Genomic DNA, 27,170 nt, shown 5'->3' with positions numbered 1-27,170 from the left:
CTCATCCGACGCATTAACAAAAAACTTTTTTTCTTCCTTTCAGGTGTTAAGGAACGCAAGCTCCAGCAGCTGATGGGGACTAATGCCCCTCCAGATCCTTCTTCCCCTTCACTTCCCTCTGACCCCACCCCTTCTGAACTGACACCTGACCATGTATTCACTATACCCTCTGACCTCTCCCTCTCTGACGCTGAGCGTTCTGTACTCAGCAAAGGTCTCAGTTTTATCCCTTTACGCCCCCACCTCAATGAATTTCGCGCTTGGCATGACGTCGAGCTCCTCTTCTGTTACCTCTGGCCTCTCTTCTTTGACCAGGAGTCATCCCCCCCCCGACCAGCAGACCCATTCACCTGCCTCCAGCATTCTCCCTCTACCTGGACCCCTCCCTCTGACCTCTTACCCACTCTTGATGTTTTCATTGAAAACTGTCAGCGAGACATCGGCCATCTCAATTTCTCTGCCCCCCTCACTCACTCCAGCCTGTCCCCCATTGAACTTGCCGCATTTCGTTCTCTCAGGTCTAACCCCGACATGGTCATCAAACCTGCAGACAAGGGTTGTGCTGTTGTTGTCCGGCGTACCGACTCTACCTCGCAGAGGCTCAGCGCCAACTCTCAGCCACTTCTTCCTACCTCCCTCTGGACCATGGCCCCACCACCGAACATCAAGCTACTGTCCACAAGACTGTCACTGACCTCATCTCCTCTGGAGATCTTCCCTCTACAGCTTCCAACCTCATAGTCCCACAACCCTGGACAGCCCGCTTTTACTTCCTTCCCAAAATCCACAAATGGGACTGTCCCGGCAGACCCATCGTTTCAGCCTGTTCCTGCCCCACTGAACTTATTTCTTCCTATCTTGACTCTATCTTTCTCCCCTGGTCCAATCTCTTCCCACCTACATCCGTAACTCTTCTGATGCCCTACGCCATTTTGACATTACACACACCTCATGGCAGGCACTGAATGACATCCAGATTACGTTACAATTTTCTGAAAAACCATCAGGAGTATAGCAACAGCACTGGTTCAAGAATGGTCACAAACAGAAAAGGTATGCGATAACTTTTATTTAAGAAATAAATTGTGAAGTTTTCTTTAACGAAATCAGCAAAGTTTCCAGGCAGGTTAAAAAGTAAAAGTTGGAATGTATCCAACACAAGCAAATAAGCTTCATTAGTAACAGAATACAAAAAGTACCGATCTCAAAAATAAGAGAATTTCTCTAGCAACTGATGTCATTCATTTGAAATTATCCTTTATAAGCAATGTCATGGGACTAGGACAGGGGTGGAGTCAGGCCGTCTAATGAATTTTTAATCTGAGACCCAGCCTTAATAACTCAGGTTGAAATCCTCTTGCTATCCAACATAAAGTGAGTTTAGGCATCAGCGCAGCATAAGATTGCAAAACTTTGGCACAAAATAGCAATTTCTCATTCAGAAAGCTGATGTGGGAAATTCACACTGGGAACAATTTGGGGCAAAGGACTGAAAGATTAAAAATCGACAAAAGCTTTTGATTTCAATCATCTTATTCATATGAAAATTGACCTGGTCAGGTTGAAGCTCTGTACTAATCCAATAAAAAAATTAAACCTATGTAGACTTTTGAATTACATAAGTTCTGCTGTTTCGAAACATAGAATGGTTACAGCACAGGTGGAGGCCATTCAGCCTGTTGTGTCCATGCTGGCTCTCTGCAAAAGTAATTCACCTAGTCCCACTCCCCTGCCTTTTCCCCATAGCCATGCAATTTTTTCCCCTTCAGATAATTATCCAATTCCCTTTTGAAGGCCTCGACTGAATCCGCCTCCAACACATTCTCTGGCAGTGCATTCCAGATCCTAACCACTTGCTGTGTAAAAAAAAAAGCTTTTCCTCATGTCATTTTTGGTTCTTTTATTATACACCTTGAATCAGTGTCCTCTGGTTCTCAGCCCTCCACCAATAGGAACAGTTTCTCTCGATCTACTCTGTCCAGACCCCTCAGCGGAATTACACGGACAACCAATTTAAGCTTGCAGTGTGGTGCATTTGCCCGTACTGGAAGCTAAATATATTAATACACAAGGCCCTGTTCTTTGCAGACAGAAAGAACATGTACAAACATTGTGCCCATTTCAGCTGAACAAAATAAGTGACAGCCATTCACTGGTTCATTCCTCAGGGCAATGTCTTGACCAGAGTCAAGCTGCCTGGTTTAAATTTCAAACAAAGCTTGGCAGTTAATTGTCCGTCATCGTAAACTGGTGCATTCTCCATGGCAACTCCTCTACCAATCAGTTCACTTGCCAACCAATCACTCTCTTCTCATGCAGTAGAAGTAGTTGTTTTCCCTTACATTGGTTATTCTTGCAATTGCCCTGATGAGTGCAAGACAAAAAGCTTCAACATGTCTCGATTTTCAGCAATTCTCAAATACAAGTGTTTAACAGGAGCCAGGAAAGGGTTTGTAGTTGATGCACAAAATTTGTCCTTCAACCAAAATTGAAAGGTTTTACATGAAGATTGACTCCATGTGCTATGTTTTCAGCTGAAATGAATTCCAAGATTTTGTTTCCTTTCCACTCAATTTTTTAAAGTTTCTTTTTGTAATTCTCTCTAAATGCTAACACTTCTCACCCTCAGAGAAGGCAGACAGCATGTTCTCACACATTCACCAAGCACTAGAAATATACAAGAGTAACCCATGGGTCCCTCCTTCAACATTCATAATCAAACAGGCTGGACAATTGCAAGCAGAATGTCAAACCAGATAATTGTGGCACAGCACATCGGTATGTCTGGTACTAACAGTCCAACTAAAGCCAATCAATCCCTCAATCAGTTCAGAAAACACTGTTGACAACTTCCACTTCACAACAAGACACTTTCTGGGCCAAAGAGGGAGAGGAAGAAAGACACAAAGCAAGATTTTGGAGAAAAGTTAGAGGAAGGGAATAAAGGTGTTGTGAATCAGGTAGACTTTTAAGAACATATTTGAATGTTGAGAGAGTGGAGTCAAGCGAGGTATTCAGGAGGAGAATAGCAGGGTGAGGATCATAGTTGCTGTGGAGGCTTCCAATGCAGTAATGCTTACTTTAGGGGGAAATCCTCTCCGGTTATGTAACAATTGTTGGATCTGCAACCTCACTGTGTGGGCCTAACTAACCAATCCGAATAAAGCCCGAATAATCTTCACCCTCTCCCACACCCACTGCTGTTCCAAACCAGCCACATCCCCAAGGAAATCACAAGGTTTCTTTGGTCCAATTCAAATTATTTCAAGGGTTAGTTTAAAAGTAAAGAAAACTAAAGCTTTTGCAGATATAATCTCAGAACAAATCTCTGCAATTCTTCAGCTAACTTTCTGATGCTTAAAGAATCTCAAGGTTATAATGGCAGAAGTTTAAATGAAGTCAGGCTTTGGTTTTATTTTCTGTAAAGTTTTGTTCCAAATTTCAAAACAGAGATCAAAAGAGGTTGAACGAAAAGCATCTCATTCTGAGCCCTCATCCTGTCCAATAATCTCCAAAACTGCTGGCATTTCTTGGTTTTACTGACTTTCCGGAATCTCAATCATCCTGGAGGAGAAAAATATTCATTAAATTAAAACTGTTGAATGAACGGATTACTCTTCAAATATAAAAACAGAAAATGCTGTGATAGTTCAGTCAGATAAAATCAGGCTGGTATTCAGGATGCAGCCTTCATCAGAACTGGAAGGTGAATGAACTCCTTTATGGTTCTGAACAAGGGGGAAACAGATAAAAAACCAAGGGTCAGAGATCTGGCTCCAATCAGAGAATCACTTCCCATGGTTTTGAATCAAACATTTTCATTTATCACAAAAAAGTTTCATGCTCTTGGGCAGTGACACCAAATGGGTGGTAATGGAAAGGGGGCCAGTTATCTGCAGGGCCTGATATTTCATCTATTCACTGGCAATTCGGCACTGTCTGGAACAGTTGACTGATCTGCTACTGCTCGTTTTGTGCTACTGCCAGCCTGGAATTTCCCCCCCACAATATCCTGATAGATTTTGTTTGAACACTTTAGAGCTATTTAAAACTCTGACCTTATATATTCTGAATTTTAAAGATTCCGACAACTGCTTCAAAACACATCTTATAAATAATTTTACAAATTGCCACAAAAAAATTTGCGTTTTGATAGTTGAACTGTTACTAGAACCTATTTCGATTCTTTATTTTGTAAAAATGGTTTTTGGTTACCACTAATTTTTAAATATAATCTAATATTTACTCCGCTGACCTCATGCAGCTTTGGTGCACTTGTTGCTTCAATGCAAGTGATTACGGCACTTGACAATCAGTTCCTGCACAACTGATATGATCCTTAAGTTAAGCATATCCTTAAAATGATAAATTTCCCAAAAGGAGGAGTGACTAAAGGGAACTTTTTCCATCCATATCTTACCCATTCATCCTCTTCAGCTCCGTCTCCTCGGGTGCGAGCTTTGGGTTCTTGCTCATTTTTAGACTTTGCAGCAAACACACTGTCAGTCCAAGAAGCTCCCATCTTTTCACCTCCTGCAAAGTTGCATTTAGTCATAGTTTCGGCATCCATTTTGGCCAGTGAAACTAAAAATCAAGGGCTTGCATTACTACAGTAAGAGCTGTGTAATTTTGCTTACATTTTTAATCTGTGTCATGATTCAGTCTTTTTTTTTCCTCTGGGAAATATACGACGTGCGTTTAAGGCTGGAAAAGAGCTGTGCTGCTTTCAGACAGCAAGCTCTAAAGACTGAGCCAAAGCGTGCATTCTTGTTGCCTTGAACACAGCCATTCGGAGACTGCGATTCAAAGGGTGCATTCTCATTGCCTTGGATACAGCCACTGGGACTGAGAATTGAGAGATACAGTTGTTATAATTCTTTTGAACTGGCTTTTTAGTTGAGACAGTCTGTTCCAACAAAGAGGACAGACAGCTGCTGTTGGCACCTGAAAGAGCAGCTCTCAGTCATTTAAACTGAAGGAAGAGAATTTAGTCTGTTTATTTATTATCTCTCAAAATTCTAAAAAAAAGTCAAGCCAAAACAGAGATCTCTGATAATTTGAAATGAAGGAAGAGAAGTTAGACTGTGAAAATGTTTTATCCCTCAAAAATTCTAAAGGCAAATTGATTCATTTAAAAAGTATTTGCAAGTTGTTAATTGTGGAAATTCAACGCTGGCAAAGGAAAGCATCACTTACTGCTGGAATTAGACGACGGACTGTTCTACTGTTGAAGAACCCTTTTTTCTCTCCCCATCAGACGGCTGTGAGGACTTCAAGCAGCCTTGAACTTTTTCACCTGTGGCAGGAGCATAAATTTGCAAGGACTCTATCTTCACTGTGTTTAAGAATTTAGTTTTTTAATTAAACAGATAATTTGTTGATTTAAAAACACCTGGTCTGGTTAGCCTCATTCGGGGCTTAATAGATGATACAATTTGGCTGGGTCTTTCTTTAATTTGGAAAGTTTTAAACGATATGTTAGATGATCTGTGGAGGGACGGGATTGAATTAACAGTGCGTTTCTCCCACCACAATCAGAATCGTATATTTTGATTGGGGGCTTTGACTAGAGCGGTCGGTCATAACACATTAATTGGGTTTCTCATCTGTGGATTTGAATCATATCTTAATTGGGGGCTTGCTCGCTGTTGAATCATATTTAATTCGGTAGCTCGTGTCTGGGATCAGAATCAGACTAATTTGGAGGGCTCACATTTGGGATCATAGTAATTACTCGTCTCTGGGATAACATTTAAATTGGAGTTTTGCGTTTGGGATCATATCAATTGGAAACTTGATTGTTGGATCTAAATTGAACACCAATTACAAAGAAATTAGAAGAACCAGGTCTCTTGTATAATAAGGTATAGTCTATACCATTGTAATGTCATTAATGGTTGTAGCAGAGTTTTTGGGAAAGCAGAATGTTTCCCTGAGTGACTTGATAACTTTAAGAACAAATTAAAAGAATTGGCAGCGAAATTGGAGTTGGAATTGAAATCAGGGTGCCAAAAAAGCAGAGATAATTGACATAATAGCCGATCATCTAGAATTAGTAGAAGATGATAATGATGATGATACAGATGAAGGGCAATACGAGGAACAAGATAGGGAATATGAGAGACACGAAGGTAGTAGGTTTGAGAGTGATGCAGTGGAATTGGCTAGGATTCAGTCAGATATGAAAAAACTAGAGCTTCAACAGGAAAGAGAATTAAGAAAACTTGAATTTCAAAGAGAAAGTGAAAGAGGAGAGAGGGAATTTAAAAGAGATGGAACTAAGACAAAAGAATAGTCTTGAATCCAGGGAAAATTCAGGTCAGGATGAATCTGAATTTAGATCAGGACCCAGTGAGAAGTTGTTTAAATTTATACAGGCTCTTCCTAAGTTCGAGGAAAGGGACATAGAGGTACTTTTCATTTCTTTTGAAAAAATAGCCAAACAGATGAAATGGCCGAAATAAAGCTGGACATTGCTCATGCAGGGCAGGCTGGTAGGCAGAGCTCATGAAGTTTATGCCATACTTTCTGAAGAGGTTTCTGCAGATTATGAGCTGGCAAAAAAGGCTATTCTTGCTGCGTATGAATTAGTCCCTGAAGCTTACTGTCAGAAGTTTAGGAACTTACGGAGATTGGCTGGCCAGACATATTTAGAATTTGAGAGGGTGAAGCAAATGAATTTTGATGGTCGGATACGGGCAGTAAAGATAGAAACCACAAGAGAACATTCAAGAATTGATTCTCTTAGAAGAGTTTAAAAACTCCATTCCTTCAGTAGTGAGAACTCATATAGATAACCTGAAAGTTTTGAAAGCTAGACAAGCAGCAGAGATTGCTGATGATTTTGAGCTTGTGAATAAGCCAACCTACTTTGTCCATCACTCCCATAAACCAGAGAAGGATAGAAAGTGGGAGAGTGAAAGAAAGGGAAGTAGCCGGGGACAAGAAGGAACAGCTGGGAAATGCTCCAGGATCACCTCCTCAGGCTAGAAAGGAAGGTGCTGAGGGTAGAAGTGAGGTTCGCAAGCCAACAAAACGGGTCATCTTCATTCAGAGTGCTGGAAATTGCGAGGTAAACCTATAGGATTTGTTGGGGTACGCAAAGGTAGTGCAGAGGAAAAGACTCTGACTGAGAGTATAGCAGACCAGGCTATAGCTTTAACACAGCTGTGAATGTGAAACCAGATACTAAAACTAAAAAGAGTGTAGAGGTTAAGAATAAAATACCTGAGAGTTATAATGAATTTTTGTCAAAGGGGAGAGTTAATCCATATCCTGTAAGTGAGGCAGGAAAACCTATTACACTCAGGGATACAGGAGCATCCCAAACACTCTTGCTGGGGAAAGATATAAGGTTTCCACCAGAGAACGCCTTGAATGCTAAAGTTTTAGTTAATGGAATTGGCGGGGTGTATGCCCATACCTTTGTATAAAGTATGCCTAGGGAGTGACTTCATATCTGGGATAGTAACTGTAGGTGTTGTCCACAGTTTACCAGTGAAGGGAATTGATCTACTCCAAGGGAATGATTTGGCTGGATCAAAAGTATCAGTTTCTCCTATAGTTACAGAGGAACCATGTGAAATTAAGGAAATGGAGCAATTACAGGAGCAAGTTCCGGGAATATTTCCTGCGTGTGTAGTTACCCGAGCAATGGTTAAACAGGATCCATTGTCGGAGGTAAAAGGGACACCACAAATAGATAGCCAGGCATCTGAAATCTTATTTGGGATTTAGATAATTCAAATGAGATATTTAACAGATCGTCCATCATTGCAGCACAGCAAGCTGCTCCAGAGATATACCGAATAGCACAGGCAGCTCTGTCGGAAGCTGAGGCAAAAGGAGTTCCAGAAGGCGATTATACGGCAAACGGGGTTTTGAGGAGGAAATGGAGACCGCCTCATAGGCCTGCCGATGAAGACTGGACAGTTGTTGAACAGATAGTGGTACAACCTAAATATCGACGAGGATTATTAAGGTTAGCACACGACATTCCTTTTGCAGGACGTGTGAGATTCGGTCTTCCAAATTCCCCTATAAGCAAACATTATTACTGGCCAGGTCTTACAAAGGATGTGAGACAATTTTGTAGGGCACGCCATACCTTTCAAATGGTGGGAAAACCACAACCCACCATAAAACCAGGGGATGAAGTATTAGTGTTGTTACCATTACAGGGAGAACTATTAAAAGCACGGTTCAGTGGCCCATATAGAGTGATCAATAGAGTGGGTAAGGTAGATTACTTGATTGACACCCCTGATCACCGGATGAAGAACCGATTGTGTCACATTAATTTGCTTAAACCATATTACCACAGGGAGGAGGATAAGCCAGTACAGGTATGTGAGGTAATCGGGACTGTGGAGAAGGAAAAGGATAGTGAGGATGAGGCAGAAGTAAGCCGAGGAAATTCTCAGATAGAACCTCCAACTATCCAATCAGCGAATGCAGAATGGTTAGGAAAATTAAACAATAGGCTTTTACACTTAGAGGCAAAACAGCGTGAAGTCCTAACCAGGGTTTACACAACGTTTCAAAGGTTTGTAGGGATAAGCCAGGATGCACAACCTTAGCCGCACATGATGTGGGTATAGGGGGAACCATTCCTTTAAAACGACATCCTTGTTGCTTCGGTCCAGACGGACAGGCCTGAGTGGAAGCAGAGATACAATGCATGCTGAAGGGCAGCTTAGATGAAGCTAGTCAGGACACTTGAATTCACAGATGGTCTTGATGTCTAAACCTGGTGGGACGGCTCAAACTTGCATAGATTCTAGAAAAGTCACAATAGTAAAGAAGACAGACTCCTACCCAAATTCTTATTTAAAAGGACTGTAAGGACAGAGTGGGCAACACAGTGTTCTTAAAGAGACAAATGTGTTGGAGTAAATCTGTCAAATTCTTTTGACACCCCAGGGTAAGAAAAAGTCAGCTTCTTTTACAGCAGACAGGGTTTCCAGTGTCAAGTGATGCCACATAGGTTGAGGGATATTCGAGAAACTTCTGAGAATAGTGAACCCAGTAGTGGTCAGTGCTCCTGGCTGAGGTGCTGGACAATAGGGATGCTTGGAAGGAAAACACGAAACAATTGGAAGATTATGCTTGGAAATTTTAAAATGGGTTAATTGGGATAATCTTTTGAAAATGTAAAGCCGAAATGTTCTGGTGGAACGTGTTGCTGTAGTCTTAACATTTTAGAAAAGTGTATGCCTGTAAATGCAGGGGGGGAAAAAAAAAGTTAGCGTTTTTTCAATTTGTATTTTTTTACCCATTGTAATGAAACGCATTTCAGGAATGACGTTTCATTCCGCCAGGGTGTCATGATCCTGTCATTTTTTTACGGTGTACGTAATATACGGTGTGCCATTAAGGCTAGAAAAGAGCTATACTGCTTTAAGGCAGCAAGCTCTAAAGATTGAGTCAAAGAGTGCATTCTCGTTGCCACTGGGACTAAGAATTGAGGGATACATTTGTTACAATTCTTTTGAACTGGCTTTTTAGTTGAGATAGTCTGTTCCAACAAAGAGGACAGGCAGCTGCTGTTAGCACCTGAAAGAGCAGCTCTCAGCCATTTAAACTGAAGGAAGAGAATTTAGTCTGTTTATTTATTATCTCTCAAAATTCTAAAAAGGTCAAGCCAAAACAGAGATCTCTGATAATTTAAAATGAAGGAAGGGAAGTTAGATTGTGACAATCTTTTATCACTCAAAAATTCTAAAAGGCAAACTGATTCATTTAAAAAGTGTTTGCAAGTCGTTAATTGTGGAAATTCATCCCTGGCAAAGGAAAGCATCACTTACTGCTGGAATTAGACTACAGACTGTTCTACTGTTGAAGAACCCTTTTTTTTCTCCCCATCGGACGGCTGTGAGGATGTCAAGCAACCTTGGACTTTTTCACCTGCGGCGGGAGCATAAATTTGCAAGGATTCTAATTTTTTCTATTTTAAATATTGTTTATATCTTCATAGTGTTTAAGAATTTAGTTTTTGTAATTAAACAGTCAATTTATTGATTTAAAGACACCTGGTCTGGTTAGCCTCATTCGGGGGTTAATAGACGGTACAATTTGGCTGGGTCTTTCTTTAATTTGGAAGGTTTTAAATGATATGTTAGGTGATCTGTGGAGGGGCAGGATTGAATTAACAGTGCGTTTCTCCCACCACAATCAGAATCGTATATTTTGATTGGGGGCTTTGACTGGAGCGGTCGGTCATAACATCTGTCAAAAGACAGAGTCAAGCTTGGTTTAAGGAAAGATCACTCACTGACCCACTAGTTGAAGGATACAGGAACATAAGACTGGATTGTTATACTCCAGAGAGTCACTTGGTGAAGGATAGTCCTGGAGCCAATCTTTACTCAGTCTAACATTTATATACAGAGTCATAGAGTCTATGCAGCACAGAAACAGGCCCTTCGGCCCATCGTGTCTGTGTCGGCCATCAAGTACCTATCTATTCTAATCCCATTTTCCAGCACTTGGCCTGTAGCCTCGTACGCTATGGCGTTTCAAGTGCTCATCTAAATACTTCTTAAATGTTGAGGGTTCCTGCCTCTACCACCAGTTCAGACAGTGCGTTCCAGATTCTAACCACCCTCTGGGTGAAAAAAATGTTCCTCAAATCCCCTCTAAACCTCCTGCCCCTTACCTTAAATCTATGCCCCCTGGTTATTGACCCCTCCGCTAAGGGAAAAAGTTTCTTCCTATCTAACCTATCAATGCCCCTCATAATTTAGTATACTTCAATCATGACCCCCTCAATCATTCTCTGTTCCAAGGAAAACAACCCCAGCCTTTTCAGTCTCTCTTCATAGCTGAAATGCTCCAGCCCAGGCAACATCCTGGTGAATCTCCACTGCACCCTCTCCTGTGCAATCACATCATTCCTATAGTGTGGTGCCCAGAACTGTACACAGTACTCCAGCTCTGGCCTAACTAGCGTCTTATACAGCTCCATCATAACCTCCCTGCTCTTATATTCTATGTCTCGGTTAATAAAGGCAAGTATCCCATATGCCTTCCTAACCACCTTATCTACCTGTGCTGCTGCCTTCAGTGATCTATGGACAAGTACACCAAGGTCCCTCTGACCTTCTGTACTTCCTAGGGTCCTACCATCCATTGTATATTCCCTTGCCTTGTTAGTCCTCCCAAAATGCATCACCTCACACTTCTCAGGATTAAATTCCATTTGCCACAGCTCCACCCATCTTACCAGCCCATCTATATCGTCCTGTAATCCAAGACTTTCCTCCTCACTATTTACGACACCACCAATTTTTGTATCATCTGCAAACTTGCTTATCATACCTCCTATATTCATGTCGAAATCATTAATGTACACTACAAACAGCAAGGGTCCCAGCACCGATCGCTGTGGTACACCACTGGTCACAGGCTTCCAATCGCAAAAACAACACTCGAACATCACCCTCTGCCTCCTGCCACTAAGCCAATTTTGGATCCAATTTGCCAAATTGCCCTGGATCCCATGGGCTCTTACCTTCTTTATCAATCTCCCATGCGGGACCTTATCAAAAGCCTTACTGAAGTCCATGTAGACTACATCAACTGCCTTACCCTCATCTACACATCTAGTTACCTCCTCAAAAAATTCAATCAAGTTAGTTAGACACGATCTCCCCTTGACAAAGCCATGCTGATTATCCCTAATTATTCCCTACCTCTCCAAGTGGAGATTAATCCTGTCCCTCAGAATTTTTTCCAATATTTTCCCAACCACTGATGTTAGACTCACTTGCTTGTAATTACCTGGTTTATCCCCACTACCCTTCTTGAATAATGGTAGCACATTCACTGTGCTCCAATCCTCTGGTACCTCTCCCATGGCCAGAAAGGATCTGAAAATTTGTGTCAGAGCCCCTGCTATCATCTCCCTTGCCTCACATAACAGCCTGGGATACTTCTCATCTGGGCCTGGGGATTTATCCACTTTTAAGCCCACTAAAACATCTAATACTTCCTCCCTTTCAATGTCAATGTTTGGGCGGCGCAGTGGTTAGCACCGCAGCCTCACAGCTCCAGCGACCCGGGTTCAATTCTGGGTACTCCCTGTGTCTGCGTGGGTTTCCGCCGGGTGCTCCGGTTTCCTCCCACATGCCAAAGACTTGCAGGTTGATAGGTAAATTGGCCATTAGCAATTGCCCCGAGTGCAGGTAGGGAAATATAGGGACAGGTGGGGATGTGGTAGGTATATGGGATTAGTGTAGCATTAGTATAACATGGGTGGTTGATGGTCGGCAATGACTCGGTGGGCCGAAGGGCCTGTTTCAGTGCTGTATCTCTAAAAAAAAAAATGTTCAAGTATATCGCAATCCCCTTCCCTGATCTCTACACCTACATCATCCTTCTCCAGTGAAAACAGATGAAAAGTAATCATTTAAAACCTCACCAATGTCCTCCAGCTCCACACACAGATTGCCACTTTGGTCCCTAATGGGCCCTACTCTTTCCCTGGTTATCCTCTTGCCCTTAATATACTTCTAAAACACCTTAGGATTTTCCTTTATATTGACCAATGTTTTTTCATGTCCCCTCTTCGCTCTAATTACTTTTTTTAAGCCCCCCTACACTTTCTATACTCCTCTAATGCCTCCACTGTTTTCAGCGCTTCGAATCTGCCAAAAGCCTCTCTTTTTTTTTCCTGATCCAATCCTCTATATCCCTTGACATCCAGGGTTCCCTGGACTTGATGGTCCTACCCTTAACCTTAATGGGAACATGTTGGCCCTGAACTCTCACTATTTCCTCTTTGAATGACTCCCACTGGTCTGATGTAGACTTTCCTACAAGTAGCTGCTCCCAGTCCACTTTGGCCAGTTCCTGTTTTATCAAATTGTAATCGGTCTTCCCCACCAATTCATTTCTGGCCCGTCTTTGTCCTTTTCCATAACTACCTTATTTATGGTCACTATCCCAAAATGCACCCCCACTCGTACTTCTACCACTTGTCCAGCTTCATTCCCTAGGATTAGATCCAGTACCGCCCCTTCTCTTGTAGAACTTTCTATGTATTGGTTCAAAAAGCTCTCCACTATGCATTTTAAGAATTCCTCTCCCTTTAAGCCTTTTGTACAAAGACTATCCCAGTTGATATTGGGGAAGTTGAAATCCCCTACTATTATTACCCTTTTTTTTTTACACCTCTGAGATTTGCCTCAGAGTGAAACATTACAAGCATACACCTCCTAACTCAATCACACCCCAGTTTCACCAAGTGTCTCCATAGCAGCAAAACACAGCAGGAGGGAGAAGCCTTTAATTACAGTGTGAGAAACACCTGCAGCAGAAGAGCAGCAACACATTTGAGTTTGAGGGGGCAGGAGTGCACGGTGAGCCCCGTGCAATCTCTGGTGATTAAAGGACAATTGCTAATCCCATGTCAAACTATTCCCACTCTCAGCAGGAGGCATATTTCAGGTCACAGGCCATGCAATGGGAGGTCTCTTCCTTTAACATAAATTAAAGGCAGAAGCCTGGATTACAGCAATGGGAATTTCAATTTAATTGATTATATTGAAAAACAACAGAGCCAGTACCTGATTATAGGAATATTGAGAGAGTTCTGTACAGAGTAATTAAGTTATAAGTTTAGAATCAGTACAAAGCAGTTTCAGCTTTGCATTGATGCAAAAGCTGCATTGTATAAATTGATATTAAAGTCAAACTAATTGCAAAGTGAAGTGGAGAGAGATTCCTTCCTTTAGGGATTCAGTCTCAACTTGCCCAGCTGCTGCGACAATTCACTTACATAGTAACTGCATCATGGATGGGAAGTCAAATCACTTGCCACACAGTTACAATTGCAGTGTAAACAGCCTCTTACACAAACAGGGTCAGAACAGATTTACCTCTCTGATAAATACTTGAAAACATCTTCCTTATTAGCATTCATATACTGTTTAAATGACCCAATATAAAACAGTTATTTTCCAAGGTTTGATCCCGAAAATGTCAAAACTTCTATTTTTGATACAAGATTTTAAATAAAGTTCTTCAAACCAAAAACAGATTCACCCTTTATGCCACTGCGGAGTGAGCCATCCTGCTGTGCACACATGGGCTGCCTTGTTTCCCACATTCTAATAGTGACCACAATCATTGGTTGTGAAGCACTTTGGGATATCCTGAAGATGTGAAAGGTGCTATATAAATTCCAGTTTGTTCTTTCAGAAGAAAGCTAGCAAATTATTTACAGCTGCAAAACCAGACAGTCTCAGTAGTGCCAATTATTCCAGCAGAATTCACATAACACTCCAACTTACAAATAAATGGACTGTCCCCATTGGTTTTCAGTCGTAATCCATCCCCAATCTCCAGCTCAATGTTTTCCATCTCTCCCTCCGAGATCCAGAATGCCAAGCTCCGATCAGGTGTGTGTTTCTCCGAGATTCTCACCAGCTCTGCTTTATCTATCAACTTCTTCAGTTCTTCAACTGAAATTTTATCTGTTTGTCCCTTTGCTTCCACTTCTATCACACAATGTTAAGACACAAGAACACAACATAAGAAGGAAGAAAAAAAGCCCCAGTCCTTGTTTTTTCTCAAGACTTAACTTTAGGTGCTCGACCTGTAGACTATGATTGTTATGTGACTGTTATCGTTTCCTGCTCACTAGGGTTTAACCAATTCTGTTTTTCTTAGCTTTGACATGCCCAACACCATTGTTCACGACAATCCCCAAAATACAGCAGCCACCTGTCAGCAATCCTCACCTCTTTCTGCATGAATGAATTAGAATGGCCTAAAAGGCGTCGAGCATCTGTAATTATCTTGTGATCCTTAAAGAAGAAAATGCCAACCTCCAGAAGGAATGAAATCGCCCATCATCTCCACCCCACATCTCAAGTGGGATAAACCTCACTGACTCTAAATTCTAGAGTAAGGAACATTCCAAATGTCAATTTCCTGTAAACATTGATGAGCTTTTTACTTAGAGGAACAGGAGGAGGCCATTCAGCCCCTCAAAACGAGCATGTCAGGCAGGAACAGGACGAAGCCAATCAGCCCCTCGAACCGAGCATGTCAGGCAGGAACAGGACGAGGCCATTCAGCACCGCAGGCCTGTTATGCTCAAAGAGCTCACAGCTGTTCTATGACGCAAATACACATACTCACTGAAGGAAGACATCAAGTAACCAGTGTTGACCTTTTTTGTCTCACTGAAATTTGGTTCTATCTCCATCCCAGCAGAATCAAACTTTCTTTTGTGGATTTGGGTTGGCTGAATATACAGAATGAAGTAACGATTCTGAAAAGTACACAATTTAAAAGCAGACATTTATAGATTAATAAATATTCTCTCTTTAAAAAAAGCGAGTAAACCGAAAGTTTTGTTAATTCTGGTTCATTGCAGACTGGAACCAGCAGCAACTTCAACTACAGCAACTGAGACCGGCCACAGAGCTCCGCCCGCTCCAGCCCCGCCTCCCCCGCTCCAGCCCCGCCCCCCCCGCTCCAGCCCCGCCCCCCCGCTCCAGCCCCGCCCCCCCCGCTCCAGCCCCGCCCCCCCCCCCGCTCCAGCCCCGCCTCCCCCCGCTCCAGCCCCGCCTCCCCCCGCTCACAACCCCGCCTCCCCCCGCTCACAACCCCGCCCCCCCCGCTCACAGCCCCGCCTCCCCCGCTCACAGCCCCGCCCCCTCCCGCTCACAGCCCCGCCCCCTCCCGCTCACAGCCCCGCCCCCTCCCGCTCACAGCCCCGCCCCCTCCCGCTCACAGCCCCGCCCCCTCCCGCTCACAGCCCCGCCCCCTCCCGCTCACAGCCCCGCCCCCCCGCTCACAGCCCCGCCCCCTCACCGAGCTCTTGCCGCTGTCGATGATTTGATGGCGGCTCAGCTGTTGCAGTTTCCCCTCCAGCACCACTCCTGGGCCGCTGTAAACAAAACACAGGAGATTATACACACTCCAGCCCCGCACCCTCCCTCCGAAACACCATCCCCTCCCCCCGAACACACCACAACTCGACGACGATCACCTCCTCCTCACCGCTGCAAAACAACTGGGTCCCAGAGTCCCGCGAGGCGCTCCGGGAAAACCGGTTTGTTCTTCAATGTTTTATTGTCGTAAATGCGACTCATCCTCCGCTCCTCAACCGATTCCGCCACCACTTCCGGGACGGTTCCGGAAGCGACTAAAGCGCGCGTGTAGTGTGGGTTGGGGTCAGAGTGCGGGGGTCATGGCCCGGTCGGGCCTACTGCTGCTGCCGCCTGATGCTGGGGACCGCGGTTCTCAGCGCTGCCGCCTGGGGCCTCGGGCTCTCTCTGTTCTCGGGCTGAGGCTGGGTTCCCCTGTACGAGTCTGTTTGCCGGGCGGGATCGCCCTGTGCGCGGCCTGGCCGCGGGGGGACCGGGCCGAGGGCTTCCTGCAGCTGGACACCAAGTGCGCGACTCCGGGGTTGGTGGGGCGGCCCTGTCGAGGCCTGAGCCTCGGCCTCGGCCACTTGCACCCGGTTTCGTGCATTAAGCTGCGGCGAGTTTGTGTGCGGGCGGTGCTGGCGGGCCCGGGCCCAGCTCCGGGGGGATCCGAGGCGCTGCTGAAGGAGCTGCTGAGAAATGTCTACCTTTGCGCGGGCTTTGTTGTTACTGTGGGCCGGTCGGAGCCTGCGGCCTGGCCTGGGCTCTTGCTGCTGGAAGTTGCTACTGTGGAGCCGAGCTCAGGCGGCGTCGGCCTCTTGGGCGCCCGAAGCCGACTGGAGGTAGTGGAGGTGCTGAGCCTGGAGCGGTTCCGGGGCCTGGAGTTGGGCCTGGGCCTGGGCGGCTTGGAGCAGGCGGCCTCCCCGTTGCGAGAGATGCTGAAACTGCCACTCAGTTACCCCAGGGCGCTGGGCCGCCTCGGGCTGCCGTGCCCACGGGGGATTCTGCTGCTCGGGCCCCCGGGGGTCGGTAAGACGGCGCTAGTCCGTGCCGTGGCCCGGGAGCTGGGGGCCACGGTACTGGAGGCCTCGCCTGCCGCTATCCAGGGCTCCCGGCCCGGGGAGAGTGAGCAGAGGCTCCGGCGGCTGTTTGAACGGGCCCGAGCCGAGGCCCAGCGCCGGCCTTGCCTCCTCTTCATCGACGACATGGAGTCGCTTTTCCCGCGGAGAGCGGTCTCAGGGAACCGGCCCGAGGATCGGCTGGTCGCGCAGCTCCTCACCCTGATGGACGGCCTGGGCACCCGGACCCGCCTGGTGGTGGTGGCCACAAGCAGCAGCCCCGAAGCCTTGGAGCCCGCGTTAAGGAGGCCGGGTCGCTTGGACCGAGAGGTGCGAGTAATTGAAGTCGGGAGCCGCCGGGAATCGATTACCGTCGCCGCTGTATTGTTGTACAACTGGGCCCAAGGCCTGGGGAGTGGGGCATGAGGCTGGGAGCAAAGCTGTGGCCTGGGCCGGGAGCCAGACTAGGGCCCGGGGAGTGGGGCCTGAGGCTGGGAGCCAAGCTGTGGCCTGGGCCAAGAGCCAGACTGGGGCCCGGGGAGTGGGGCCTGAGGCTGGGTAGGTTCACTAACCAACTCTCCTACTTCCCTCTGGGAAATGGTTTCTCCAGCGAGCTTTTCCCAGACGGTGAGACAAGGAACTCTCCCTCAGCCACTGCTTTGATGATGAAGCAAAATAAATCACAGGGTTTTTGTAAAGGAAAGAGTTTTATAAGTAATGTATTTAATGAAATGTCTGTTTTATAGTTTGTGATGTTTATATTAATGGAAATATAGGACACTGCTGCTGGACAAGAGAAGCTAGATTAAACCCTAAGGTCTATTGGGCAGGTGCTCAAAAAGTGTGTCCTGTCAAAAGAGAAATAAGTTAACAAAAAATCTCTACTCATTCTAAATAGAGAGAAAAACAGCCAAAAATCTGAGAGAAACAGAAAATGCTGGAACTGTGCAGCTGGCATGTCAGCATTTATAGAGATATGTAAGGTTGTCCATCAGAACTCTGAACCTGCTCAATAACCGGGTGAACAGTGACTAGCTCTGAACCTGCTGTGTGCAGAAAGTTTCACTGATTATTGATTTGAGTGCCACAATAGACTTGAGCTGAATAGTTTTGAAGACTTTAAGCACAAATTTATTTTGTCCCTTTCGACACTATATAAATTTAAATGGTTACTGTTTCCCTGCTGCCCTGGTGATGGTAACACCACAAGAGAGGAATTGGAATTCCTATATATCAATCATGTCCCCTGCCCAACACAGTGAGTGTCCAAATCAGCTATTTCCTTATATTCATACTGTGTATGTGACATTGTCTGGATAATAAATGTGCCTCCTTCCCTGGTTATAGCACTGTGGCTACTGCCTCCCTTGATTTAGTTTTTAAAACTTCACTGAGTCTAAATCACCAGACCCTGGTGTTTGATTTTCTCTCCAGATCACAGTTGGTGTCCCGACAACATTGCAGCGCCAATCCATTCTGGAAGTAGTCACCGCCCTAATGCCTCTGAGCACTGATGTTGACCTGTCTTGGCTGGCGGAAGCGACGAGTGGTTATGTTGGTGCTGACCTGACAGCTCTGTGTCGAGAGGCTGCTCTGCAGGTTGTGCGACGCAGCTCCCAGGTACGGGGCAAAACAAGCAAAGAGACCACAGTACTTACGGCAGCTGCCTGGGACATCGTGACACACTGTTGCCCAGAACCAGGAGTGCATGATGCCTGATGTTGTATGCACAATGCCTGGAGTGGTGAGTGGGGCAATCAGTTCAAACCAAAGTTCCCTAACTATAATAATCAATAGCTCAGTAAGTCCCAGAATGTAGCCACAAGCGCTATTAACTAATAACCAGCTTGGAAGTTCAACTGGCTGATTTAATGGCTGTCACTCCTGCAAACTTAAACAGGACAGAAAATGTGGAACAAGTCTTTTTAACAAGTGCCCACTGCCATGGACATCTGGGACTAGATCTTCATGGGTCTCGGGGTGGTCAGCAAGAGGAATCCAGGATCGTTTTTTCAAACCATACTGAGGTTCATTGTTCTCCTGTAAGCTGAGCTCAGATCGGGTAACTAACTGGGTCTGTGCAATCTCCACACTTCCTGTGGTGGGTCTGTGCTGTCCCGTGCAGTGTCCACACTCCCTGTCATTGGGTCTGTGGTCCCGTGCAGTCCACACAGTCCCTGCCCCTGGGTCTGTACTGTCCCATGCTGTTTCCACGCTCTGCTTTTCAGAAGGCTTTCGGTAAGATCCCACACAGGAGGTTAGAGCATATGGGATTGGGGCTAATATACTGACATGGATTGATCTGTTAACAGACAGAAAACAGAGTAGGAATAAGCGGGTCATTCTCAAGGTGGCAGGTTGTTACTAGTGGGGTACCGCAAGGATCAGTGCTTGGACCACAGCTGTTCACAATCTATATAAATTATATGGATGTGGAGACCAAATGTAGTAATTCCAAATTTGCTGATGACACAAAACTAGGTGGGAATGTAAGTTGTGAGGAGGATGCAAGGAGGCTTCAGGGAGACTTGGACATGTTCAGTGAATGAGCAAGAACATGGCAGATGGAATATAATGTGAATAACAGAGGTGATCCACATCGGTAGGAAAAAGAGTATTTCTTAAATGGTGAGAGGGTGGGAAGTGTTGATGTCCAAAGGAATCTGGGTGTCCTTTGTTCATAGTCATAGTGTCAGTTCCGGGACAGAAGGAGGCCATTCAGTCCATCATGTCCATGCAGCTGCTGTGCAGGTGCAGCAAGCAATTAGGAAGGCAAATGGTATGTTAGCCTTCGTTGCAAGGAGTAAAGAAGTCTTGCTGTAATTATATAGATCCTTGGTAGGACCGCACCTGGGGTATAGTGTACAGTTTGGTCTCCTTACCTAAGGAAGGATATACCTGCCATAGAGGGAGTGCAACGGAGGTTCACCAGATTAATCCCTGGGATGGTGGGATTGTCATATGAGGGGAGATTGAAGAAACTGGGCCTGTATTCTCTAGAGTTTAGAAGAATGAGAGGTGATCTCATTGAAACTTACAAAATTCTTACAGGACGTGACAGGGTGGATGTGGATAGGATGTTTCCTCTGGCTAGTGAGTCTAGAACCAGGGATAAATCTCCATATAAGGGATAGGCCATTCAAAACAGATGAGGAGGAATTTCTTCACTTAGAGGGTGGTAAATCTTTGGAATTCCTTACCCCAGAGGGCTTCGGAAGCTTGATCATTGAGTATGTTCAAGTCATAAATGGGTAGATTACTGGATGCTAATGACATCAATGTATACGGAAATAGTGGGGGGAAATGGCGTAGAGGTAGATGATCATGTGAGGAGGATGCAGAGAGGCTTCAGGGTGATTTGGACAAGTTGAGTGGGCTAATGCATGGCAGATGCAGTATAATGTGGATAAATGTGAGGTTATCCACTTTTGCAGCAAAAACAGGAAGGCAGATTATTATCTGAACAGCTATAAACTGAGAGGGGAATATGCAGCGAGACCTGGGTGTTCTCGTACACCAGTTGCTGAAGGTAAGCATGCAGGTGCAGCCGGCGGTTAAAAAAGGCAAATGATATGTTGGCCTTCATAACGAGAGGATTCAGGTACAGGAGGGATGTCTTGCTGCAATTATACAGGGCCTTGGTGAGGCCACACCTGGAATATTGTGTGCAGTTTTGGTCTCCTTATGTGAGGAAGGATGTTCTTGCTATAGAGGGAGTGCAGTGAAGGTTTACCAGACTAATTCCTGAGATGGTGGGACTGATGTATGAGGAGAGATTGAGTCGGTTAGGATTATATTCGCTGGAGTTCAGAAGAGTGAGGGTGGGGGGGGGATCTCATAGAAACCTATAAAAGTCTAACAGGACTTGACAAGGTAGATGCAGGAAGGATGTTCCTGATGGTGGGGGAGTTCAGAAGCAGGGTCATAGTCTAAGGATACGGGGTAAACCTTTCAGGACTGAGATAAGGAGAAATTTCTTCACCCAGAGAGTGGTGAGCCTGTGGAATTCGCTACCACAGAAAGCAGTTGAGGCCAAAACATTGTACGTTTTCAAGAAGGAGTTAGATATAGCTCTTGGGTCTAAAGGGATCAAAGGTTATGGGGCAAAAGCGGGAACAGGTTACTGAGTTGGATGATCAGCCATGATCATAATGAATGACGGAGCAGGCTCGAAGGGCCGAATGGCCTACTCCTATTTTCTATGTTTCTATCAGCAATGATCTGTTTGAATGGTGGAGCAGGCTTGATGGGCTGAATGGCTTACTCTTATTTCCCATGCTGCTGTGAGCAGCTGTTGTTTTACTTCAACCAGACACACTTTCAAAATTGTTTTGCCATTTTAAATTCCTGTGTGTGGTTATTAAATTCTAATTTCTTTGAAGAAGGACCCAGTGGACAATGAAATCACCTTTGCAGACTTCTGTGAAGCACTCAAGATTGTGCAGCCTTCCTGTCTAAGGAGCAGCATCGGACTGACTGACATCAGGCCTGTCCAATGGGACCAGATTGGAGGCCTAGATCAAGTCAAATTGAAACTGAGACAGGTAAAGATTGTAGCTAATATACTTAATGAGTACTTTGTTTCAATATAAGGAAGTATTGCGTTCAATTCTGGTCCCAACACTTCAGAAAGGATGTGAGGGTGCAGAGGCGATTTACCAGAATGGTTCCAGGGATGGAGGATTTTAGTTACAAGGTTAGGTTGGAAAAGCTGGGGCTGTTCTCCCTGGAGTAAAGGAGATTGAGGGGAGATTTAATACAAGTGTACAAGGTTATGACAGGCTTCGATAAGTTAGATGAGGAAAAACTGTTCCCATCAACAAATAGTAGAGGACTGGGTGACACAGATTGAAAGTTTTGGGCAAAAGGTGTAGGGGGAGTATGAGGAGGCACTTCTTTACACGGCGGGTGGCAACCACCTGGAACTCGCTGCTCACGCGTGTTGGAAGCGGAAATGATCGATGACTTCAAGAGGATGTTGGATGACCACGTGAGAGAAATAGACTTGCAGGCCTATGGGGATCGAGCCAGGGAGTGGGACTGGCTGCTTAGCTCTGTGGAGATCTGGCATGAGCTCGATGGGGTGAATGTCCTTCTAAGCTGTAAATGACTGACTAGCTCCCTTCCCTCCACTCTGCACTGGGTCAGATTGAATTGCAAAAGGTTAGTATGCAGGTTCAGCAAATAATTAGGAAAGCTAATGGAATTTTATCATTTATTGCGAGGGGGACTTGAATACGAAAGTAGGGAGGTTATGCTTCAGCTATACAGGGCATTGGTGAGACCACATCTGGAGTACTGTGTACAGTATTGGTCTCCTTATTTAAGGAAGGATGTAAATGCATTGGAAGCAGTTCAGAGAAGGTTTACTAGACTAATTCCTGGAATGGGCGGGTTGTCTTAAAGGAAAGATTGTACAGGCTAGGCTTGTATCTATTGGAGTTTAGGAGAGTAAGAGGCAACTCAATTGAAGCACAAGATCCTGTGGGGTCTTGACAGGGTGGATGTGGAAAAGTTGCTTCCTCTTGTGGGAGAATCTAGAACTTGGGGTCACTCATTTAAGACAGATGAGAATTTTATTCTCTGAGGGTCGTGAGTCTTTGGAATTCCCTTCACAGAATCACAGAATAATACAGTGCAGAAGAGACCCTTCGGCCCATCGAGTCTGCACCGATACATTAAAGACACCTGACCTGTCTACCTAATCCCATTTGCCAGCACTTGGCCCATAGTCTTGAATGTTATGACGTGCCAAGTGCTCATCCAGGTACTTTTTTAAAAGATGTGAGGCCCCTCATAATCTTGTACACCTCGATCAGGTCACCCCTCAGTCTTCTCTGCTCCAGCGAAAACAACCCAAGCCTATCCAACCTCTCTTCATAGCTTAAATGTTCCATCCCAGGCAACATCCTGGTGAATCACCTCTGCACTCCCTCCAGTGCAATCACATCCTTCCTATAATGTGGCGACCAGATTTTCACACAGTACTCCAGCTGTGGCCTTACCAAAGTTCTGTATAACTCCAACATGACCTCCCTGCTTTTGTAATCTATGCCTCGATTGATAAAGGCAAGTGTCCCATATGCCTTTTTCACCACCCTATTAACCTGCCCTTCTGCCTTCAGAGATCTATGGACAAACACGCCAAGGTCCCTTTGTTCCTCGGAACTTCCCAGTGTCAGGCCATTCATTGAATACTTCCATGTCACATTACTGCTTCCAAAGTGTATCACCTCACACTTTTCAGGGTTAAATTCCATCTGCCACTTTTTTGCCCATTTGACCATCACGTCTATATCTTCCTGTAACCCAAGACACTCCACCTCACTGTTAACCACTCGGCCAATCTTTGTGTCATCCGCGAACTTACTGATCTTACCCCCTACATAGTCATCTATGTCGTTTATATAAGACGTCTGCAAACGTGACATGAAGTCCTGTGACATTGATCACAAGTCGTGGGAGTCAGTTGCCAGCGTTCGCCAGAGCTGGCGGGCAGCCATAAAGGCGGGGCTAAAGTGTGGTGAGTCGAAGAGACTTAACAGTTGGCAGGAAAAAAGACAGAGGCGCAAGGGGAGAGCCAACTGTGTAACAGCCCTGACAAACAAATTTTTCTGCAGCACCTGTGGAAGAGCCTGTCACTCTAGAATTGGCCTTTATGGCCACTCTAGGCGCTGCTCCACACCACTGACCACCTCCAGGCGCTTACCCATTGCCTCTCGAGATAAGGAGGCCAAAGATAATAAATGACAAACAATAGGGCACCCAGCACAGATCCCTGTGGAAGCCAGTGTCCAGTGGCTTCCAGTCACTAAAGCAGCCGTCTGTCATCACTCTCTCTTACAGCTAAGCCAATTTTGAATCCACCTCATCAAGTTACCCTGTATCCCATGTGCATTTGCTTTCTTGATAAGTCTCCCATGTGGGACCTTGTCAAAGGCTTTGCTGAAATCCATGTAAACTACATCAACTGCACGACCTGCATCGACACACCTGGTCACATGCTCAAAAAATTCAATCAAATTTGTTAGGCATGACCTCCCTCTGACAAAGCCATGCTGACTATTCCTAATCAAATTTTGCCTCTCCAAGTGGAGATAGATTCTCTCCTTCAGAACTTTCTCCAATAATTTCCCTACCACTGATGTGAGACTCGCTGGTCTGTCGTTCCCTGGCTTATCTCTACAACCTTTCTTAAATAGTGGGACCACATTAGCTGTTCTCCAGTCCTCTGGCACCTCCCCCGTGGCCAGAGAGGAATTAAAAATTTGGGTTAGAGCCCCTGCAATCTCCACCCTCGCCTCCCACAGCATCCTGGGACACAAATCGTCCGGACCTGGAGATTTGTCCACTTTTAAGCCTGCCAAAACCTCCAATACCTTGTCACTCTCTATGACCATTTGCTCAAGAACCTCACAGTCTCTCTTTCTGAGTTCCATATGTACATCCTCATTCTCTTGGGTGAAGACAGATGTGAAGTATTCGTTCAACACCCTACCAATATCCTCTGGCTCCACCCACAGATTTCCCCCTTGGTCCCTAATGGGTCCTACTCTTTCCCTGGTTATCCTTTTCCCATTGATATACTTATAGAATATCTTGGGATTTTCCCTACTTTTGCCAGCCAGAGCTTTCTCATATCCCCTCTTTGCTCTCCTAATTGCCTTCTTAAGCTCCATCCTACACTTTCTGTACTCCACAAATGCTTCTATTGATTTGCTCTCCTTGTATTTGCTAAAAGCCTCTCATTTCCTTCTCATCGTACCCTGAATGTTTCTGGTCATCCATGGTTCCCTGGCTTTGTTGCTCCTACCTATTACCCTAGAGGGAACATGTTGGGCCTGTACCCTCCCCAATTCCTTTTTGTTTCCAGTCTATCTTGGCCAGATCCTGCCTTATTTTACTAAAATTCGCTCTCCCCCAATCCAAAACCTTTTTTTGCGACTTGTCTATTTCTTTCTGCATAACAAGCTTAAATTGTACCATGTTGTGGTCGCTATCACCAAAATACTCCCCCACCAGCACATCACCCTGTCTGGCTTCATTCCCCAGAATTAGGTCCAGCACTGCACCCTTCCTTGTTGGATCCTCTACATATTGAGCTAAAAAGTTCTCCTGTATACATTTTAAGAACTCCACTCCATCTAAGCCCTTAACATGATGACTATCCCAATTAATGTTGGGAAAGTTGAAATCACCTAATATAATTACCCTATTATTTTTACACACCTCTGCAAATTGCACATATATTTGCTCCTCAATTTCCCACTGACTATCTGGGGGTCTATAATAAACACCTAGCAATGTGGCTGTCACTTTTTTATTCCTAAACTCTACCCATAAAGCTTCATTTGATGCCCCCTCCAAGATATCGCTCCTTACTGCAGTAACTGACTCTTTAACTAATATTGCAATGCCCCCTCCTCTGTCTCGCCTGAAGATTCTATATCCCGGGATATTAAGCTGCCAATCCTGCCCCTCCCTCAACCATGTCTCCGTGATGGCTACGATATCACATTTCCACACGTCAATCCTTGCCCTTAACTCATCCGTTTTACCTGTAATAATTAAAGTAGAGGCCATCCATCCTGGTCTTGCTCCCTTGAAACGTACTTCTGCTGTATTCCATCTGACTTGTTTGCTTTCCTGTGTTTAGCTATGTCCCTATTCTGCTATTCTTCCTCAAAAGGCAGTGGAAGCAGAGACTTTAAATATTTTTAAGGCAGAGGTCGATAGATTCTGGATAAGCAAGGGGTAAAAGGTTATTGGGAGTAGGCGGGAATGTGGAGTTGAGGTTACAGTCAGATCAGCCATGATCATCTTGAATGGCAAAGCAGGCTCAAGGGGCCAAGTGGCCTCCTCCTAATTTGTATGTAAATTGCTGGTACCCCAGCCCTCCCATTCTGTATATCTCACTCTTGATATGGTGCTGTATTCTCCCTCTGGTTGTATTTTATTTCTATCTTCAGTAAAATGTTTTGTGTATTATCTTAATTTACAAAACCTGATGAGTTGGATCATTCCCTTAAGCTGAAAGGCCCAAAATGATCGAAATGAGATTCATTTAGCTTAATCTGCAGGGTCACTGAAAGAGATGGAGAGTGAGTTATTTTGTTTGTTCCCTCTGTACAGAATTTGAAATCCAGCTGGTGAGAGAGTAGATGCAGTTTTTGAAAATTGGAGTTTGTGGGGGGAGATACGATGGGGGTGGTGGTAGCAGCGTTTCTGGGAGATTCCAAAACCTTGCCCTAGGAATCCAGATACAAATGATGTTTGTGGTCAGAGGCTGCAGGGTCCAGGGTGGTGAGGATAGTCCCTTTTTACTTTAACACTGATTGCACAAATTGGGTATGTACTATCTCCCCAAATTCTCCATTGGACACCGATTGTGGAAGCAAACCTGCTGAGCAATTTGGAAGGTTCTAAAATAAAATGTAGTTACAAATCACTCCCTTGCTCACTGTTTCAATCTTACTCCCCCCCCCCCCCCCCCCCCCCCCTCCTAGCTCACTGCTGAGAGGCTGTAAGAGCATGAGGCGGATCTAGAGTGCAGATTATAACTGTTGGCATTCCCTTTGCAGAGTATTGAGTGGCCAGCGATGTACCCAGAGGCATTTGTGAGGATGGGCGTGACCCCCACTTGTGGAATTCTTCTGTATGGACCACCAGGATGTGCAAAGACCATGTTGGTCAAGGCTGCAGCGTCCAGCTGCCGATGTTCCTTCCTGTCTGTCAGCGGGGCTGACCTCTTCTCACCGTTTGTAGGCGATTCTGAAAAGGCCTTGGCTCAGGTGCATATTACAGCAGCTTCACTTGAGGTTTTCAGCAGCAAGTTAATAATCACCTCATTTAAAGATCAGAGACCAGCTAAAGCTGCATGATGACAAAGGAGATGCGTCTGTTCCGTCATATCCAGTTCTGTGATTAGGCAGTTCCTTCACTCCGGGCAGATCTCGTTTTATCTGTATGTTCTGATCATCTGTTATATATCAAGAACTTCACATCAAAGTCCCCACTTTCTTTGGTAAAGCTTTAATCCAGATTTTACTGCAGCCTGGGAGAGCTCCGTGATCAACATTAAATCTGCTTTAATCCTCCAATAATTAGCACATGTAACTTATCAAATATTAAAGAATTTGATCTTGGTAACAGATGGTAGGGTTAGGGCCAAATTTGCTCCCATTCCTCCAGCATCCCCTTCCCTCTCACGCATTCAAACTCTTTTGTTTAA

The 27,170-nt window shown here is 45.1% G+C and overlaps 2 protein-coding genes across 6 annotated transcripts in view; one reads left to right on the top strand and one right to left on the bottom strand.

Moving 5' to 3' along the window:
• Positions 1–1,059: 1,059 nt before the first annotated feature.
• arpin (actin related protein 2/3 complex inhibitor) lies at positions 1,060–16,176 on the bottom strand. 3 transcript variants are annotated; one of them, XM_068018343.1, is made up of 6 exons: positions 16,015–16,171; positions 15,826–15,901; positions 15,148–15,280; positions 14,295–14,501; positions 4,421–4,584; positions 1,060–3,564 (listed from the first exon to the last, which is right to left on the bottom strand). In XM_068018343.1, the coding sequence occupies exons 1-6, from the start codon at positions 16,104–16,106 to the stop codon at positions 3,556–3,558; spliced, it is 681 nt and encodes a 226-aa protein (XP_067874444.1). In that variant the 5' UTR covers positions 16,107–16,171; the 3' UTR covers positions 1,060–3,555. The 3 variants fall into 3 exon arrangements, with proteins under 3 accessions (XP_067874444.1, XP_067874445.1, XP_067874446.1); XM_068018344.1 differs by lacking the exon at positions 1,060–3,564 and adding an exon at positions 5,197–5,296 and having other exon boundaries at positions 4,495–4,584; positions 16,015–16,175; XM_068018345.1 differs by lacking the exons at positions 1,060–3,564; positions 4,421–4,584 and adding exons at positions 5,223–5,296; positions 9,807–9,906 and having other exon boundaries at positions 16,015–16,176.
• Positions 15,808–27,170, top strand: part of afg2b (AFG2 AAA ATPase homolog B) — a 28,314-nt gene continuing 16,951 nt past the window's right edge. The window contains exons 1-4 of one of the 3 annotated variants that reach the window (XM_068018340.1): positions 15,808–17,269; positions 18,374–18,559; positions 21,325–21,483; positions 26,521–26,730. In XM_068018340.1, coding sequence (XP_067874441.1) covers positions 16,079–17,269; positions 18,374–18,559; positions 21,325–21,483; positions 26,521–26,730 — 1,746 coding nt within the window. In that variant the 5' untranslated portion in view covers positions 15,808–16,078. Of the gene's footprint in view, positions 17,270–18,373; positions 18,560–21,321; positions 21,484–26,520; positions 26,731–27,170 lie in introns of all 3 variants that reach the window. The other 2 variants (XM_068018339.1, XM_068018341.1) reach the window with 2 other exon arrangements.

The sequence above is a fragment of the Heterodontus francisci genome, chromosome 38 (genome assembly GCF_036365525.1).
Source record: "Heterodontus francisci isolate sHetFra1 chromosome 38, sHetFra1.hap1, whole genome shotgun sequence".
Taxonomy (NCBI): domain Eukaryota; kingdom Metazoa; phylum Chordata; class Chondrichthyes; order Heterodontiformes; family Heterodontidae; genus Heterodontus; species Heterodontus francisci.
This window is presented reverse-complemented; position numbering and strand designations above follow the sequence as displayed.